Source organism: Oryctolagus cuniculus, chromosome 10 (assembly GCF_964237555.1).
Source record: "Oryctolagus cuniculus chromosome 10, mOryCun1.1, whole genome shotgun sequence".
In the NCBI taxonomy this organism is placed as follows: domain Eukaryota; kingdom Metazoa; phylum Chordata; class Mammalia; order Lagomorpha; family Leporidae; genus Oryctolagus; species Oryctolagus cuniculus.
In genome coordinates this window covers 638104-655538 of record NC_091441.1, presented here as the reverse complement: position 1 = coordinate 655538, position 17435 = coordinate 638104, and the positions used below count along the sequence as shown (strand labels likewise).

The 17435-nt window shown below is 65.2% G+C and overlaps 1 protein-coding gene across 9 annotated transcripts in view; it reads left to right on the top strand.

Moving 5' to 3' along the window:
• NFATC1 (nuclear factor of activated T cells 1) overlaps window positions 1–17435 on the top strand; it is a 111877-nt gene that overhangs the window by 2367 nt on the left and 92075 nt on the right. For 5 of the 9 annotated variants that reach the window (XM_070049841.1, XM_070049835.1, XM_070049834.1 and 2 more), the window contains exon 2: window positions 8083–9181. In XM_070049841.1, the coding sequence (XP_069905942.1) occupies window positions 8083–9181 (1099 nt within the window). Of the gene's footprint in view, window positions 1–999; window positions 1166–8082; window positions 9182–17435 lie in introns of those variants that run through there. The other 4 variants (XM_070049839.1, XM_070049838.1, XM_070049832.1 and 1 more) reach the window with 3 other exon arrangements.

Here is a 17435-nt window from a genome sequence, read left to right as displayed (position 1 = left end):
GATTCGCAGTGCAGCAAAAGTGTCTGGGTGTAGCAGTGACAAGGTGGCTGGAGTTATTAAAAAGGACGGAGAAAGGAAAACGAAGCTGGGGCGTCTCGGCTGCGGCCAGAACTTGACTTTGCCCAGGGTCAGCAAAAACAGCGCTCCAGACCCAACCGGCCCTGCGGCCGGTCTCAAAGTGAGGACTGAATTAGAAACCGAATTAGGCCGCACCTAGCGCCTTAGCCTGTGACAGGGGAGCGCCGGTCACGGGAGGGGGTCTGGGCCCAGCGGGTGCTGGAAGGGGACCCCCTCTGGGTGCTGGCTTTCCTGGTGCGGCGGCAGAGGCGGAAGGAGGAGCCCCGGAGGCGCAGGCCCAGGGCGGCAGGGTCAGAAGGGGCCCAGGGCTTCCTGACTGCCCGCTGCCCCCTCTGACTGCTTGTGCCGCAGGCCCCTCGCGGCCGGGCAGCCACATGGCCGGGTAGCCGCTGCTCGGCGGGCACTGGGAGCCGGATCCGGGCGCAGGGAGCCGCTTCGGAGCGCCTTCGTGTCCAGGGCACCTTCAGGGAAAACCTGGGCGAGGGTCCTGGGACCGCCGCCCCCGAGGTCATCGTCGGAGGCCAGGCTCGCTCGGAACAGGGGGCTCGAGGGCCCCCGCGGCTTTTCTGGGAACTTTTTAGAAACACGCGGTGCATTTGGTCGCCGCGCTCCGGTCCCCCCGGGGGAGGGACGTCACATCGGGCGCTCCAAGCGGCCCGGGGAGCCGGGTGCAGGCGAGGCCCGCCCAAGCCCCCTCCCAGCCGCCAGGGCTGGCCCGAGGGGCGGCCTGGGGGGGGGTCCCCGCCCGGGGGGTTCCCCGCCCGCAGCCGGGCACGAGGCCGAGGCGTGCGCTCGCGCGCGGGCAGTTTATTTAAAACTCGGAGCAGGCGGCCGTGAGCCGCTTGTTTATGTAAACCCGGAAACTCGGCGGGGCGGGGACAGGAGGCCCGGGGAGGGGACGGGGAGGGACCAGGGAGGGGACGGGGAGGGGACGCGGAGGGCCCGGCGGGGGTCACGGCGCGCGCAGGACGCGAGGCCGGGCGGGCGCGGAGCCGCGGGGCCGACATGACGGGGCTGGAGGAGCCGGAGTTCGACTTCGAGTTCCTATTCGAGTTCGACCAGAGCGCCGAGCGCGCCGCAGCCGCAGGTGGGTCGGGCCGGGAAGGAGCCGGGGCGGAGACCTGGGGGCCCGGTGGCGCACCCCCTCCCGCGCGAGGGCCCGGGGCCCGGGGCCCGCGCCCCTGCTCCCGGGCGCCGCAGCACAGGCGCAGGCCCGGACGTCGGTGGCGAGCGCGGGGTGGGCTCGGAGGCCGCGCGCGGGGCGAGCTGCGCCAGCGCGCAGGTGGTGGCCCGGCCCCCCTCCGCGGACTTCCTGGCTCCGGCCGCCGCGGGGCCGCGCGGCGGCGGAGGGCGCCCCCTTCCCGGGTGGCCTGCGTGCGGCGCAGGACTTGGACGTTGCGGGCCGGGGACAGATGGTCAGTGGCGCTGCCAGAGGGCAGCGGGACGCCGCCTTCCGAGCGCCTGGCCCTGCCCTGCGGGCCGTGGGCGCACAGGCCCGGGAAGGCCCGCGCACCTGCGCTGTCCGGAGCCTGAGGCGCCGGTGCCAGCGCCCTGCTTCTCCCCAGCCGCCCACTCGGGACCCGCCCCTTCCTTCCATTGCTCCGGTCCCTGTGGAAACTAAAGACTCTGGTTAAGCAAACACCCCCTGGCCGCCCCGCACACACCGCGCCCCGGGCGCTTTCCTCACCTTCCTCAGGTTTCCCTTGGTCCCCGGTGGCCGGGGACACTGCGTCCGTCCGCTCTCTTGTCACCCAGTGGCCTCCTTACAAACTTCCAGCGTCGTGTTCCTTTAGAGAACTGTTCCGAGCGGGCTGGCGGTGGTTTGTTCCCTGCCGGTCCCCGGGCAGCCTCTCTGGCATCTTGTCCCGCGGCTGCGGGTGCCCGGCAGGAGCCGTGGAGGGACAGGGCGGCAGCTGCGGGCCGACGTGGGGCTGGCGTGGACGCCGTGCCTGGGCAGTGGAGGGTGCTGGTTTCCTGAGCCAGTTCCGCCTCCACTTCCGCCTCTTTCCATCCCCTCAGCGGCAGCCTGACCTCCCCTGCTGTGCGAGTTGGTCCCAGCAGGTCCCGCACTGGGAACCCCCGCCCTTCTGCGGGCCGTGGGCAGAGCCTGTCCCGAGGGATGAAGCCTGGGCACAGCTCCTGGCGCTTCTGTGGTGGTCCGCAGTGGTCGGGCCTTGCCCTGTCTGGGTGACGTCCATGCGTGGCCTGTGTATGGCCCAGGCGCCCAGCGAGGGCTCAGGGCTGCCCCAGGGGCACAGCTGTGATCTCAGCTTGGCCTCCCCGAGGGAGGGCGGTGGTCCCCCAGCAGGGCTGGGCCTTGGGGTGCTCAGGGAGGGGTCGTGTGGGCTTCTCAGAGCAGGAACGCTGGGCGTCAGTGGGGTGACAGCTCTGGGGGCTGCCCCAGACTACGGCCCACTCTGAGGGGGTTGTTACTCCGACACCCTGGGGTGGGGTGGCCTCCCGAGCCGGGCCACAGGGTATCAGGACAGTCCTCCCGGCACATGCCAGGTGCCCTGGTGGAACCAGGAGTCAGACCACCTGGATGGCCGCGGTGCCCTGTTCAGAGCCTCCTTTTGCGGGGCTGGGCGGTTCCCCGGCAGCGTTGGCGGTGTCTGGGCCACGCCACGCACGCGAGAACTCCAGGAGGCGGCGCCAGGCAGGGCCCAGTGTCCCCGCTGTGGGGCCAGGGTGCCTGAGCGGAGTGGAGCGGCTGGGGCGGGGGCAGCCAGGGCCGGGAAGAGCCCTTCCGCTTTGTGGTGTTGGAGGAAGCTGCTAGACCCTTGGGCGCAGATGGTGTGAGGGTGCGGGTGTTTTTCTCCGTGTTAGCATCCCCGAGTTACATTTTGGTCATTAATGATTCAATTACGCCGGTTATTCACATCACGCTCTGATATTAAATTAAGACCTGAAGGTCTCCAGCCCCTAATGGGTGATAGAAACTGCTTCTGGATTGAGCCTGGACATAAATCAGTGAGTGGGGGAATAGTTCTGAGATGGACAGCAAAGCAGGATGCTTTGAGGGTTTGCACTAAGCACTGAAATCCCTGCGCCCGGGGCTGCCTGCTGGCCACGTGCTGCCTTGCAGGCGGTGGGCTCGGCGGGGTGGGGCGGTCAGGACCCCCGCCCTCCACATTGCACTGGGCACGAGGGTCTCCAGTACTCGTGCCGGTGATGGAGTCTCAGTCACCCTGTGCTGGGAGCAGGGCAGAGCTGTAAAAACAGCCTGCCCCGGGCAGGACAGGCGAGCAGAAGGCAGGGCCGTGGGCTCCCGCGGGAGGAGGCCCCGCTCCCTCCCTGGCTCAGGAAATGCGTGTGGCTGCTCGGCCGCCAGCTGGGAGGCGGGTGTGTCCTGACGCCCGCCCCGGGGCTCCTGTTTTCTAAGTTATTTTGGCCTGAAGGCTGCCAGCACTGTGTCTCCGTGGCAACTCAGGAGGAAACTGGCCAGGGCCTCTGGGCCTCGGGCTGGAGCCTCCGGGCGGCCGGCACCTCCCTGGCTCTGCAGGGACAGCGGTGGCACCGCCCTCCAGGCGCTGCTGGTGGCTGTGGGGTCAGCGGTGGGCGCCTGCAGGGAGGGGCTGGCAGCTTTATTTGCAGCAAATGCCGGGGAGCCCACGGCTGCTGAGCGTGGGGCAGGCCGGGCCGAGGGGGAGCACCGAGTTTGGGTAAGGGGCGGGCTTGGCTGTGTGACCGGGAGACTTCCCGGGGCCACAGGAGGCGAGGGCTAGCTTGCACTCACACAGCTCCCGACAACAGAGAGCCAGAGCTGCCGCCCGAGGGCTGCGGGCCCGGGCTGGACGGAGGCCTCTGCAGGTGACAGCCTGCTCCCCTGCGCCTGGTTTGCTGTGGCAGGGCGTGCTCCTGCTTTCGTGAGCCTCTCCTGCCGTGGGGCGTGGCCTGCCAGGTGCCCTGGGCACCGAGAGCCAGGTGCCGTGCTGGGAGCTGAGCGAGCCCCTCCCGTTGCGTTTCCAACACCTGCCCGACCATCAGCGCACTTGTGCCCGTCACGGCCTCCACTGCTGCGGCCAGAGGCGGTGTGGGCAGCTGGAGGAAGGCCCTGGCTGCCGGCGGCCCCTGTTCTATTTCTAGCCTGGTGTCCGGCAGCTCAGCCGTGCGGAGGCTCAAGGGGGTGTTCCTTAAAGTGAAAAGTAAAAGCTGAGCGTGAGAGCCCTGGCTCGGCGTGTGGGACGGGCGAGGGGTGGTGGCAGGGGCTGTGGGGGGCACTGCGGGGTCACCCGTGGCAGGCGTGGGCGGCCGGTCCCTGGACAGAGCGAGTGGAGGGCAGTACCCTCTGAGCCCAGGGGTGGCCGGTGTGGCAGTCTTCCCTCCTGATGAAATGACGAGGCCAGGCTACAGACAGACTCGGTGGGAGCTGGCTGCAGACCCGCCGCCCCACGCGCTGGCGTCCACTCCCGCACCCCCAGACCGTCACGTGCCCAGCAGGGACAGAGCCGTATCGGGAGGGCAGGCCGCACCCTCCCTGGTCTGTGTTACATCGCCCCGTGTGTCCTGTGCGCTCCACTGGCTGCTCACCTGCACTGCGGCCCTGGCCGCGCCGCCTCACTCTGGTGTCACCTGGTGTGACAGCAGCCCGCCCGGCCCCAGGGTTGTAGGAAAGTTGCTGGGAATAGTTCTGTTCCATGCAGGCGCGGTCCCTTTGAACAGCGAAATAGTCAGATTTGCATCCGGTTTAGGTGGAAAATAAAACCCAAGTCGGTGGGGGTGGGGCCTGCCTCTGCCTCCCAGGGGGGTGGGCCCCGACTGGCGGAGCGGCCCCTGCCTCCCAGGGCTCTGGGCTCCTAATGAGGTCTGGGCATGTAAGCTTTCATTTTGCAATTTGCTTAATGAAGGAAAGCCCAGGCGTAGGTGAATCTTTTTAAATAGGGGCTTTATGCTTTTCCCCTTTTCCTCGCTGAAATACTTTGGTTTAAATAAAGGCCCCTCTTGGGATGTTGGGGGCCCGTGGCCGGCCCCAGGCACTTCCGTTCTCCTTGGCTGGGCCCCTCGTCTCCCAGCCCCTTCCCACACCTGGGGACAGTCGGTACTGCTACCCTGAAACCTGCGGGGCCCGCCTCCCCGTGCCCCCACTGCAGCCAGCGTCTCCTGCACCTGGGCTCTGTCCCTGCGTCCCGGGGGGGGGGGCAGGGAGCCTGTGTGGGGCGCAGCACCTGCGGGTTCTCTCCACCTCCCCCCACCCCAGCCACTGCTGCCCACCGTGGGTCTCCACCTTCCCCCACCCCAGCCACTGCTGCCCACCGTGGGTCTGCCAGGCACAGTGCCTGCGGGTTCTCTCCTCCCCCCGCCCCCACTACCCGCTACGCCACTGCGCGGCCTCGTGGGTGTGTCATTGGTCAACAAGGAGTGGCGCTGAGGAGCCGATGCAGTGCTGGGCAGCCCCCAAGGCCCTGCTGCAGCCACGGTGCATGGGGGGGCCGCCTGAGCAGGGAGAGGCCCCTCAGCACCTTCCCTCCCCGTGCCCCATCACGGTGCCCCCCACCCCGTCTTGCACCTTCGGTCAACCTCATGCAGCTCCGTGGAAGCCCTGGGCGCCCTGTTGGCGGGGCTCAGGGGTGCCCAGGGGCCATGGGTTTGATGGAGGAGGGGGCTGGTTTGACCCACTGAGGCCCCCAGGGAGGGCTGGAGCTGATGTCAAGTGGTGACCAGACGTGCTTTGTACAGACTTCAAGGGGCTCCCAGCCTCGCCGGAGCCTCCAGACGCAGTCAGCCACCAGGCAGTTTTTAGTAAGAGTGCAATTTGTGTTTAGCGCTAGATCACGGTGTTCCGTGTACAGTACCCAGTGAGTGTGTGATTTCGGGTCCCAACCAGGAGGCAGGCTGCAAGCAGGTATCAGAGTCAGGCCGGGCTCTGGCCATCTCCCTGGCCCCAGCAGGTGTGGCTGTGGCTTGTCCAGGAATGGCCAGCGCTGAACCCAGGTCTCCAGGCCTGGCGGGCGGGGCCGGCAGGGCGCAGGTGTCCTGTGCGGGCGCGGCTCCACCACCTGCAGGGGTTCTGCCCAGCGTGCCTGGACTTCTGGGAGGCTGAGGGGTGAGGGCGCGGTGCCGTGCCGTTTGGGGACCGTGAAGGGTGCTTTTGGCCAGGGAGCTCTTAGCTGGTAAGAGTCACAGACTGGCTTCCAGACTGGCTGTCCGGGTGCCCCTTCTGGAAACCGGGGACAGTGGGCCCAGGTTTGGGGCAGGCAGTCATGGAGGCCTGCGGGTGGGGGGGGGTGGCCCGCAAGTGCTGGCTCTGAACCGGGGCTCCATGGAAGGCGCCCTGGATCAGCCCTGTGCAGGCCCCACCCCGGGCTTCCCGTGGTGCAGTTTCCGTGGCTGAGAGAGCCAGGCGTGCGTCTGCTGCAGTGTCACAGAAAGGCCCCCAGGTCGCCCCCCCCCGCCCCCAGCACGGCGTCTGTGGAATTCCGTGGGCAGCAGTCAAGGCTTCGGAGCTGCGGCACCGAGGCACAGCCAGCCCCCGGGGAGTCCGAGGCGCAGCCGTGCACAGAATCCTAGCGTCCAGGAGATGCGCTCCTGGGGGAGTCGCCGGCACTGGGGACCCCCGCACCTCGTACCCCATTGCCTGGGTTCCAGCCCTGGCCATCCAGCTCCCCGCTACTGCATCTGGGAGGGCAGTGGCCCCTGCTCAGGCTCCGGGCTCCAGCCCTGCCTGTTGAGGGCATCCGGGGAGTGGACGGCGGAAGGGCCATCTCTCCGGGAGTGGACGGTGTTAGGGCCGTCTCTCTCCGGGAGTGGACGGTGGGAGGGGCGTCTCTCCGGGAGTGGACGGCGGGAGGGCCGTCTCTCCGGGAGTGGACGGCGGGAGGGCCATCTCTCTCTGGGGAGTGGACAGCGGGAGGGCCGTCTCTCTCTCCGGGGAGTGGACGGTGTTAAGGCCGTCTCTCCGGGAATGGACGGCGGGAGGGCCGTCTCTCTCCAGGGAGTGGACAGTGTTAAGGCCGTCTCTCCGGGAATGGACGGCGGGAGGGCCGTCTCTCTCCAGGGAGTGGACAGTGTTAAGGCCGTCTCTCTGGGGAGTGGACGGCGGGAGGGCCGTCTCTCTCCGGGAGTGGACGGCGGGAGGGCCGTCTCCCACGCTCCCTGCCTCCTTCAGTCCGCCCTTTGGCTCAGTCAGCCCTTACACAAGGTGCGTCCCTGGGCCGAAGCCAGTCCCAGAGCCTCCGTGAGAGGACTCGGAGTCTGTTTTATCCCACGCCGGAGGCGCCCGCGCTGTTCGCAGCCAGCGGTTAGGGCACCAGGCCGTGACTCGGGTGCCGCCACGTGACTGGGTCTAGGGCGCTGTGACGTCATTACCGCGCCGGGACGCGGCTCAGGTGCCGCCACGTGATTGGGTCTAGGGCGCTGTGACGTCATTACCGCGCCGGGACGCGGCTCGGGTGCCGCCACGTGATTGGGTCTAGGGCGCTGTGACGTCATTACCGCGCCGGGACGCGGCTCGGGCGCCGTGACGAGACGAGGGCTCTGCGCCGTGATGAGGATTAGGGCGTGGGACGCGACTAGAGCTCCATGGCGTCATCGGGCTGCCGTGAGGGCGCTCGGGCTGTAGAGCTCGCGCTGCCTTCGCCCCTTCCCCGCTTCCCTGCCGCACTGGAGCCGTGGGGCGAACCCAGAGGCCCCCGCTGAGGGCGCCGTGCAGCGGAAACCACCCTGTCAGAGGTGGCGGGGAGGCGAGGGGTGAGAAAGTGACGTCGCGTGTGATGTGCGTCAGAACGTAAGCCAGACACAGTGTGCGAGTGTGTGGTCGGGGGCCTGAGGTCCACGCAGGGTGCTGGGGGAAGCCACACCGGGCAGAGAGGAGGGGCGGGGCCCTTGGCCAGAGCGGACCCAGGCTTCGCGCTGGGTCAGGTGCGGCCGCTGCCGCCGGCTGACCTCAGGGGCTCTGGGGCTCGGGCCTGGCCTGCTGGCGGCTGGGCGGCCTGGGCTTGCTGGCTCGGGCGGGTGTGTGCTTCTTGGGGACCTACTTCATGCCGCTCTTTCTTGTCTCCCTTCCAGAACACTATGGCTACGCATCCTCCACCGTCGGCTCCGGCTTGCCTCTGCCCGCGGCCCATGCCTCGGTGCCGGCCCCGTGCCATGACCTGCAGACCCCCACCCCAGGCGTCTCCGCCGTCCCCTCCGGGACTCACCCCTCGGGGTACGGAGGAGCCGTGGACAGTGGGCCCCCGGGCTACTTTCTGTCTTCCAGCACCGTCAGGCCCAACGGTGCCCCGGCCCTCGAGAGCCCGCGGATTGAGATCACCTCGTACCTGGGCCTGCACCACAACAACAGCCAGTTTTTCCACGACGTGGAGGTGGAAGACGTCATCCCCAGCTCCAAACGGCCCCCTTCCACGGCCACGCTGAACCTGCCCAACCTGGAGGCCTACCGAGACCCCTCGTGCCTGAGCCCGGCCAGCAGCCTGTCCTCGCGGAGCTGCAACTCGGAGGCCTCCTCCTACGAGTCCAACTACTCGTTCCCATACGCGTCCCCTCAGACGTCGCCATGGCAGTCTCCCTGCGTGTCCCCCAAGACCACGGACCCCGAGGAAGGCTTTCCCCGGGGCCTGGGGGCCTGCAACCTGGGCTCCCCCCGGCACTCGCCCTGCACCTCGCCCCGTGCCAGTGTCACCGAGGAGAGCTGGCTGGGGGCGCGTGGCTCCAGGCCCGCCTCGCCCTGCAACAAGCGCAAGTACAGCCTCAACGGCCGCCAGCCCTCCTGCTCGCCCCACCACTCGCCCACGCCGTCCCCGCACGGCTCCCCGCGGGTCAGCGTGACGGACGACAGCTGGCTCGGGAACACCACCCAGTACACCAGTTCGGCCATCGTGGCGGCCATCAACGCGCTGACGACGGACAGCAGCCTGGACCTGGCCGAGGGCATCCCCGTCAAAGCCCGCAAGACCGCCCTGGAGCACTCCCCCTCGTTGGCGCTCAAGGTGGAGCCGGCTGGGGAGGACCTGGGGAGCACCCCACCCGCGTCCGACTTCCCGCCCGACGAGTTCCCCTTCCAGCACCTCCGGAAGGGCGCCTTCTGCGACCAGTACCTGTCTGTGCCGCAGCACCCCTACCAGTGGGCCAGGCCCAAGTCCCTGTCGCCCACACCCTACATGAGGTGAGTGCCCACGCCCTACCCGAGGGAGCAGTGGCCGAGGATGGGCCCCGGGGGTCTGTGAGTGAGACCTGTGGCCGAGGGGCCGCCCGCTCGCCTCCTCTTGGAGGTCACGTTTGCAGGCGAGGGCTGCCTGCGCACAGCCAGCCCTCGTGTGCCTCCTGGTGCAGATGGGGCCTCGGCTCCACAAGTCCCCAGAGCTGCCGCTGGGCCCACAGCGCTCGGAGAGCAACACGGCCTCCGTCCCTGGAGACGGCGCCTGCTCGCTGGCCGTCTGCTGCAGGCGCAGGTCTCGGGTTGTTGGTTTCTCTTGTTAATGGGGCGAGGGCTGCTCGTGCTCCTTGGGGCCTCCTTGCCCTGCCCAGTGTTTTTATTTTTAACTAAACGGCTTCCCCAACAGGTGGGCCTCCGATGACACTGGCAGCGCCTTCTGCTTCAGGGTTTTATTGGAGGCAAAGACGTCCGCAGGCTCTGACCTCGTCCCCAGGAGCCCTTGAGACAGGCACCCGGCTCTGCACGCAGCCGGCCACGTTCCAGGCGGGGTGGGAGACCAGGCCGGGACGGCTGAAGCAGGCACGTGGCAAGGCTGCTGCACACAGGCGCCATCTCCGCTCCTGGGGGATTTGCGGCTGGAGCTGCCTGTGGCTCCGTGGGTTCCAGACAGGAATGCGCCCAGCTGAGTCCTCTCTGGGGAGGGGACGGTGCCACTCCCATCCTGCAGCAGGCTCACTCCACCCGCCGGCTGGCCTGCCGTCGAGGGTTGGAGTCAGTTCAGATCATGGGGTAGGCTCCTCCTGCCCTCCCCGGTTTCCTCTCAGTGCTGTGAGGTTTACTTGTTTATATGTTTTCAGTGTATTTGAAAGGCAGAGTGACAGAGGGGGAGAATTTTCCATCTGCTGGTTCACTTCCAAAATGCCTACAACAGCCCAGGCTGAAGCTGGGAGCCCGCGACTCCCTCCTGGTCTCCCATGCAGATGCAGGGACCCAAGCGCTTGGGCCGTCTTCCACTGCTTTCTGAGGTACATTAGCAGGGAGCTGGATCGGAAGTGGAGCAGCTGGGACTCAAATCCACACTCCAGTATGATACGCCAGCATTGCAGGCAACACCGCTGTGCCATGGTCTTGCCTCCATACCGTGAGGTTTAAAAGGCTGGTGTGCTTAGCGTTGGCATCACAGGAAGTGTACCTTGGAAACTGTGTTTCATGCATAAATGTGGGAATTTTTTTTTTTCGACAGGCAGAGTGGACAGTGAGAGAGAGAGAGACAGAGAGAAAGGTCTTCCTTTTGCCGTTGGTTCACCCTCCAATGGCCCGCTGCGACCGGCATGCTGTGGCCAGTGCACCGCGCTGATCCGATGGCAGGAGCCAGGTACTTCTCCTGGTCTCCCATGGGGTGCAGGGCCCAAGCACTTGGGCCATCCTCCACTGCACTCCCTGGCCACAGCAGAGAGCTGGCCTGGAAGAGGGGTAACCGGGACCGAATCCGGCGCCCCGACTGGGACTAGAACCCGGTGTGCCGGCGCCGCAGGTGGAGGATTAGCCTAGTGAGCCGCGGCGCCGGCCTTAAGTGTGGGAATTTAAAAATCACATTTGAAGGCATTTAAAAGTGAAAAACTCCTCGTGTCTGTGGCGTGGCTGCTGTGTAGGAGCCACCACACCGGCCAGCACCAGTGCTCCCCAGCAGTCACACACCTGGCACCTGTGCCCTCGCACCTTCGTCACGTAGAGCCCAGCTGTCGGTGTGCGTGGCAGTGACTGCACCCTGAGGAGCCTCGGAGAGCTGGTGAGGATTCAGGTCACCCTGGTTACTGTCCCCCGGCTTCTGTTGCAAAGCGTCAGAGACAAGTGGCTTCCCCAGGACTCTCTGGAGGCCTGAGGCGTGGGAGGGAGAGAGGGAGGGTTGCGCAGCCTGTCCTTTGTGGGGCAAATTGTGCAGTGTCCAGATGGCCCTCATCCAGAGGACTGGGACCCACTCTTGTGACCCCATCTTAATGGCATGTAATTGAGCCCTCCCCGACAGTGTGGGATAGGGACAGAGTACCCCCACAGCCCAGCCCATCCCAGCAGTAGTGGGGGAATGAGCTGGGGGCGGTGTGTGTTGTGTAGCAGGTAAACCCGCTGCCTACAATGCCAGCATCCCACAGGCTCTGCTTAGTGTCCTGTCCAGCTCCTTGCTGATGGCCTGGGAAAGCAGTGGAAGGTGGCCCATGTGCTTAGGCCCTGTTGCCCTCGTCGGAGACCTGGTTGAGGCTCCTGGCTCAGCCTGGCCCAGATCCGGCCATTGCAGCCACCTGGGGGGTTAAGCCAGCAGTTGGAAGATATCTCTCTCTCTCTCTCTCTCTCTCTCTCTCTCTCTCTAACGGTCTTTCAAATAAATAAATCTTAAAAACACAAAGAAAAGAATGAGCTGGTCCCTGGCTTTCGCTGTGTGCTCAGCGGCGGGCGGGGCGTCCTCGGGAGCCCCCATGTAGGACTGCCCTCGTCGCTGGGTGGCTGGCAGGCCTGGGCTGCTGGTTTTTTCCTTGGCTTTGGGGTATTGGCAGCAGTCGTAGGCCAGGGGTCTGTTCTCTTTATCTCACGGCCACAGGGCTCCTCGTCAGATGTGAGCCCGTGGGGTTCCTGTGTGCTAATGCACACACACACGTGAAGGGGCGCAGGGTCACCTTTTCCCACTGTTTTGATTCCACATCAAAAGGTGTTTCCTGGCGGCTGGCGATGTGTTTCCAGGTGACCTCAGGCCCGGGGCCCCGGGTCGCTCTGCCGGCGAGATGGAGTGACCACACTTCCTTCCCTGGCCGTGCTCAGCGGGTGAGCAGCAGGCCTCGCGGCCCGGCGCTGGTTGACGTCAGCAGGATCTTGGACAGCGCGATGAACTGCTGTATTTCCAATTATCTCCAAAGTTTGGACTGGAGGGTTTGTCCCAGCTCGCCCATCTTCCCCTTTCCTGGGCGCAGTGCCGCTACCCTGTCGCTCGTGTCCTGGTGCCGAAAGGCGCTCTGTAGTGAAGGCGTGCCGTGCAGCGTCCATGGCGCCCTGTCCACACCTGGCATGTTGGCAGGCCCACGGGGGCTCAGGAGACGACACGGCGCTCTTGCCGCGGTTGGGGAGGTGATGGTTTGTGAACTGGGTGAGCACCTGCCAGGACTTCAATTTTGGTTACTTCTGTCCCTCAGGCTTGGGTTCCTGACCTGCTGGATTCCGCTCCAAATACCAGACTTTTTGGTTCCCTCTTCTAGTACCAACCTGTGGCTGTGCGCTCTCTAAGATTTATTTTATTTGAAAGGCAGAATTACATAGAGAAATAGAAAAAAAAACTTCATCTGCTGGTTCATTCTCCAAATGGCTGCAACAGCCAGGGCTGGACCAGGCCAAAGCCAGGAGCCGGAGCTTCTTCCAGGTCTCCCATGTTGGGGCAAGAGCCCAGGCACTGGGCCATCTCCACTGCTCTCCCAGGTGCGTTAGCAGGGAGCTGGATGGGAAGTGGAGCAGCCGGGACTTGAACAAGCAGCCACAGGGGAGGCCAGCACTGCAGGTGGCAGCTTAACCTGCCGGGCCACAGCAGTAGCCCCCGTGTGGCCACTTTATAGTGACTCACTTCTTCCTGCAAACAGCTCTCGATGTGATCAGGGCTGTGTGTGCCGCGCGAGCCCCGTGTCCATGGGAAGTGTGTCTGAGCGCCCCTTGGGCCAGCTTGATGGGAGTCTTGCCCACATGGCAGCTTATATGTTGTGTGAATGCCAGGCACCAGCTTCAGGGAGCGCCCCCCACTCCAGCCAGCCAGAGTTCACCCGGATCCTGTGAGGGACGGAGCACACCGGTGTCCTGAGGTCCTGTGAGGGACGGAGCACACCGGTGTCCTGAGGTCCTGTGAGGACAGAGCACACCGGTGTCCTGAGGTCCTGTGAGGGACGGAGCACACCAGTGTCCTCAGGTCCTGTGAGGGACAGAGCACACCGGTGTCCTGAGGTCCTGTGAGGACAGAGCACACCGGTGTCCTGAGGTCCTGTGAGGGACGGAGCACACCGGTGTCCTCAGGTCCTGTGAGGACGGAGCACACCAGTGTCCTGAGGTCCTGTGAGGACAGAGCACACCAGTGTCCTCAGGTCCTGTGAGGGACAGAGCACACCAGTGTCCTCAGGTCCTGTGAGGACGGAGCACACCAGTGTCCTCAGGTCCTGTGAGGACGGAGCACACCAGTGTCCTCAGGTCCTGTGAGGGACAGAGCACACCAGTGTCCTCAGGTCCTGTGAGGATGGAGCACACCAGTGTCCTCAGGTCCTGTGAGGACAGAGCACACCAGTGTCCTCAGGTCCTGTGAGGACGGAGCACACCAGTGTCCTCAGGTCCTGTGAGGGACAGAGCACACCAGTGTCCAGCAGCTGTCTGTGTGTGTGTGTGGGGGGGGGTCCTTTTTAATGGCAAGTTCCAACTTTTGATGTCTGCACCCAGTACTCTGGAGGTTGCCTTTAAGGGGTAGTTACACGAGGATTTGTACTTAAAAAGAGACAGTAGTTTCGGAGAGGCAGGAGGATTTTGATCTGAGTCTGCTTGCAACATTGACTGCTGTGTTGATGAGTTGAATTCATTACAGGACACATTGCTGTTGTGAATTGAGTTTGTAGAAAGAAGTAGAATTTCTTTTTTTGTTTTGGTGTATTTGAAAGGCAGAGAGAGAGAGAGAGATCCTCCATCGCTGGTTTGCTCCCCAAATAGCTGGAATGGCCACAGCTAGGCCAGGTGAAATCCAGCAACCAGGAACTCCATCTGGTTCCCCGACATGGCTGCAGGGGCCCAGACACTTGGGCTGACTTCCTCTGCTTTCCCCGGCGCTTTGCAAGGAGCTGCATTGGAAGTGGAGCAGCGGGGACTCGAACCGGCATCCACTGTGCTGCAATGGCTGCCTGAAGAAGGAGAATGTCTGGGGTGTGGGCTTTCCTGGAGCTTCGCCTCGGCATCTGCTGGGATCGGGGACCAGGAGCCATGCATTGCGCGGTGTTTCAGGGTTGGGCTGCGTTGAGCATTGCAGACACGGTGGCTCTGATGCTCTGTCAGTCGGCGGTAGCTGCGGGAGTTCTGGTGACCTCCGCCGCGTTCTGCAGTTGCCTGCACGTGCCAGGCTCTCAGTTGGAATGAGGCTGTCTGTGCCTCTTCTGGATTTGGGGCGCTGCTTTGTGTCATGCAGGACAGAGGCTGAGGGCCCAGGAGGTATTCCTGAGTCCCCCGCTCCCTGGCAGCCTGAAGGACTGTGAGGTTTCTCTCCCACTCAGCTCGGCCCTTGGGGCTCTGTGGCCTGTGAGGGCTGCAGCCCTAGGGGTGTCCCTGGGTGCTGTAGGCGAGCCCAGCAGAGCAGGCCAGGTAAGCGCAGGGGAGGGGCTTCCTGCTGCGCACTGAGCGTGTGCGTTGCATCCTGGGAGAGTCAAGGTGGAGGGGGCGAGGTGGCACGGGGCTGGCAGGACTCGGGGGTCTGCGTGGTGAGGAGGCAGGCCTCCCGGAGGCCAGGACTGGACTGATGACCCCAGAGGAGGGGTGCCGGGTTAGTCAGTCACCGGGATGCGGGAGGGACTCCTGAGGCCGACCCTGGTCCCGGCCCACGGCCTACCCAGTCCACGATGAGGACCTTGCCCGTGTCCAGCTTCTGCTGCAGGAGTTTGGCTGTGATGGCTACGGAGTTGAGGGGGGTGGGGAGGAGAGGACACTTTCACGGGCTGGGCCCAAGGCATCTCCAGAAGCTGTGCTTGCTTTGCTCGCGGTCCCTGTGCGCCCTCCCACCCGAGGGGGAGCCAGCCCCAGGCTCAGCCTCAGACTGCCGCTGCCCAGCCCTGGTCTCCCACTGCCGGCGGGCGGCTGCTCCCAGGGCGAGGCCTAGGACAGGCCCTGCCAGTCACACCGCCTGGCTCCGGGCGTGGAGGCTGGGTCCTCGTCGCTCTCCCTCAGCTCCTGTCAGAGTGCTCCCGCCCAGGGGTCCCGTGTGTTCACGGCCGTGACGGTGGCTGTGTCGTTTTGTTCGCTGGGACCCCAGAGGAAGGTGCAGTGGAGTCCTGACCAGCCGGGGGAGGTGGGCCGTGAAGCTGGGCTCTGTGCATGTGCGTTTCTCACTGCGCTCCTGGGAAGCCCCCAGCCCGGTGCTGCCTCCTGGTTTTGCAAGCAGCCCCTGTGGCCCTGGCCAGCAGGGAACAGTCCTCACGTCCTCCTGTCCGTGCCTCGCCGACTGGTGCTGTGTGGACAGGGACGCTGTCAGACTTGGGCAGCATCGAGTGGCGCTGGGATTCAGGCTGTGACAAGCACAGCCCCAGCTGGCACCCAGCCCCTTCCTCACCCCTGCCTGCAGGAGCCCTGGCAGGCTCAGCACCGTCATCCCGAGTCCCGGGCAAGTCGCAGCAGGTAGTGGGGGCTGCAGCCCTGGCCTGAGCTTTGTTTCCTGTCACCAGCGCCGGAGCGTCCCTCTGGGTGGGACAGGAGAGGGAGACCTGCCAGTGGCCACAGCTCCTGTGGAGAGGGGCTGCCCGCCCAGCCTCTCCAGGCTCCCCTGGGAAGGAGCTCAGAGCTGAAGACGGGGACCCAGAGGAGCCGCCGTGTGCCAGGGACGTGGAGAGGACGGTGCCTCCTTGCTGAGCCACCCTCTGAGCTGGGAGTGTCCGGGCAGCTCACGGCTTTCCGAGCCGCGTTGCCTGGTTGTCTGTGTTTACATGGAGTTCACAGCTGGCACTTGGAGGGTGCGCCGGCAGTCCCGGTTCCCGCCCTGAGAGCTGGGCCCGATGGGTCCCGCCTGCGCCGCCGCGCTCTCCCGAGGCGTGTGTGGAAGAACGTGGCTCTGGTTCCTGCTTGCTCCCCTTGCGTTTTCCTGTGAACATTGATTATTAGCCAGGAAGGGAGAAAGGGAACTTGGGTGCTTCCGTGTTCCTGGCGAGGATGGCGGAGTCTGGTAGCTTTACGGCGGATTCTAAAGTCGCGCCCCTGGGGCTGGGGAGGGCAGTGGGCTCCTGCCTGGCCCTGCACACATTGGGCCCTTGTGCGGGTGGCTCCCGTGCCCACGGATGGAATGGGGCTGTCGTGGCTGCGAGGTGGGACCGGCCGGGCCCCTGGGGCTGGGAGCGGCACAGCAGCCTGCGTGTCCTGGGCTAGGGTGACAGCCGCTCCCGACTCTCAGTGCCACCAGGGAGTTCAGCTGCCAGTGTTTCCTGGGTCCTGGAGCAGCAGCGTCTCACGTGCTGAGGGCTTGCCCTGAGTGACAGGCGTCACGCAGTCTCAGAGGGAGCGGCGGGGGGCCTCCGCTGCGTGTGGCGTGCTCCGCCTGAGCTTCTGCACAGCACGGTTGCTGCCTGTCCCTGAGCCCTGCTGTTGACCCGTCTCCTGGGCGAGGACGCTGCAGAGAGGAGGCGGGAGCGCCGGGCCCCCAGGCGTCGTCAGCCAAGGTTGCGCTCTGCCTGGGCTCCTGCATCAGAGCTGCCGGCAGCCCTGCCTGCCTGACATGTGGCTCCACCCAGGCACAGCGTCCAGTCTCGCTGGAGGGACGTGCAGGCCACACTCCAGAAGCCACGAGGCACACGGAGAACAGAGTCCACGTGTCCAAGGTAGCAGCGGCTGGGATCCTGGTCCCTGCCACCCTGCTCTGCTTCTGAGGCTCACCGGCTGGAAGGGCCACCCTGCTCCTGGCCGCGTGGGCTGCTGTTTCTGGAGTGGGGTGGCCTGCCCCAGCCCCAGGGCAGTGCCTGCACGTGGCCCGTGGGAGCGTGTGGTCACTTGGAGTAGTTTTCCCTCAGGTGATTGGGGCCAGTGTTTTCAGATCCTGGGGTTCCTGGGGGTGTCGAGGCCAGACGGGGGCACCCTGTGCCTTAGCAACACCCAGCACTCTTAGCTTTCTAGTCTCTCTGGTGCTGGGGGAGTAACGTGCTTCTTTGATACACCCCTGTGGATGATTCCAGAAGCAGTTGTCCTCACCGCAGTGCAAAGCCTGCCAGCACATCTGGGAGAATTTGCTGTAAACTCGTCTTTAGCAGCAATTGCTGCTCTTTAGCAAAACCCCAGGTTTCTGTCGATCGCATCCAAAGCCGGTCCGTGCAGGGAGCGCCGAGAGCGCGAAGCCGGCCTGTGCCGCTTCGCTGTCGGTGCAGTCTGCTCCCGACTTCCGCGAGAACCCGTGTGACGCCGCACTTCCGTTTTTGATTTTTTAGTTACTACGAGCAACCCGGGCAGGTGTGGTCTGATGTGTTCCAGGTCTCATTACTAAAGCTTAACCTAAGTCACAGCAGGTTAGCTG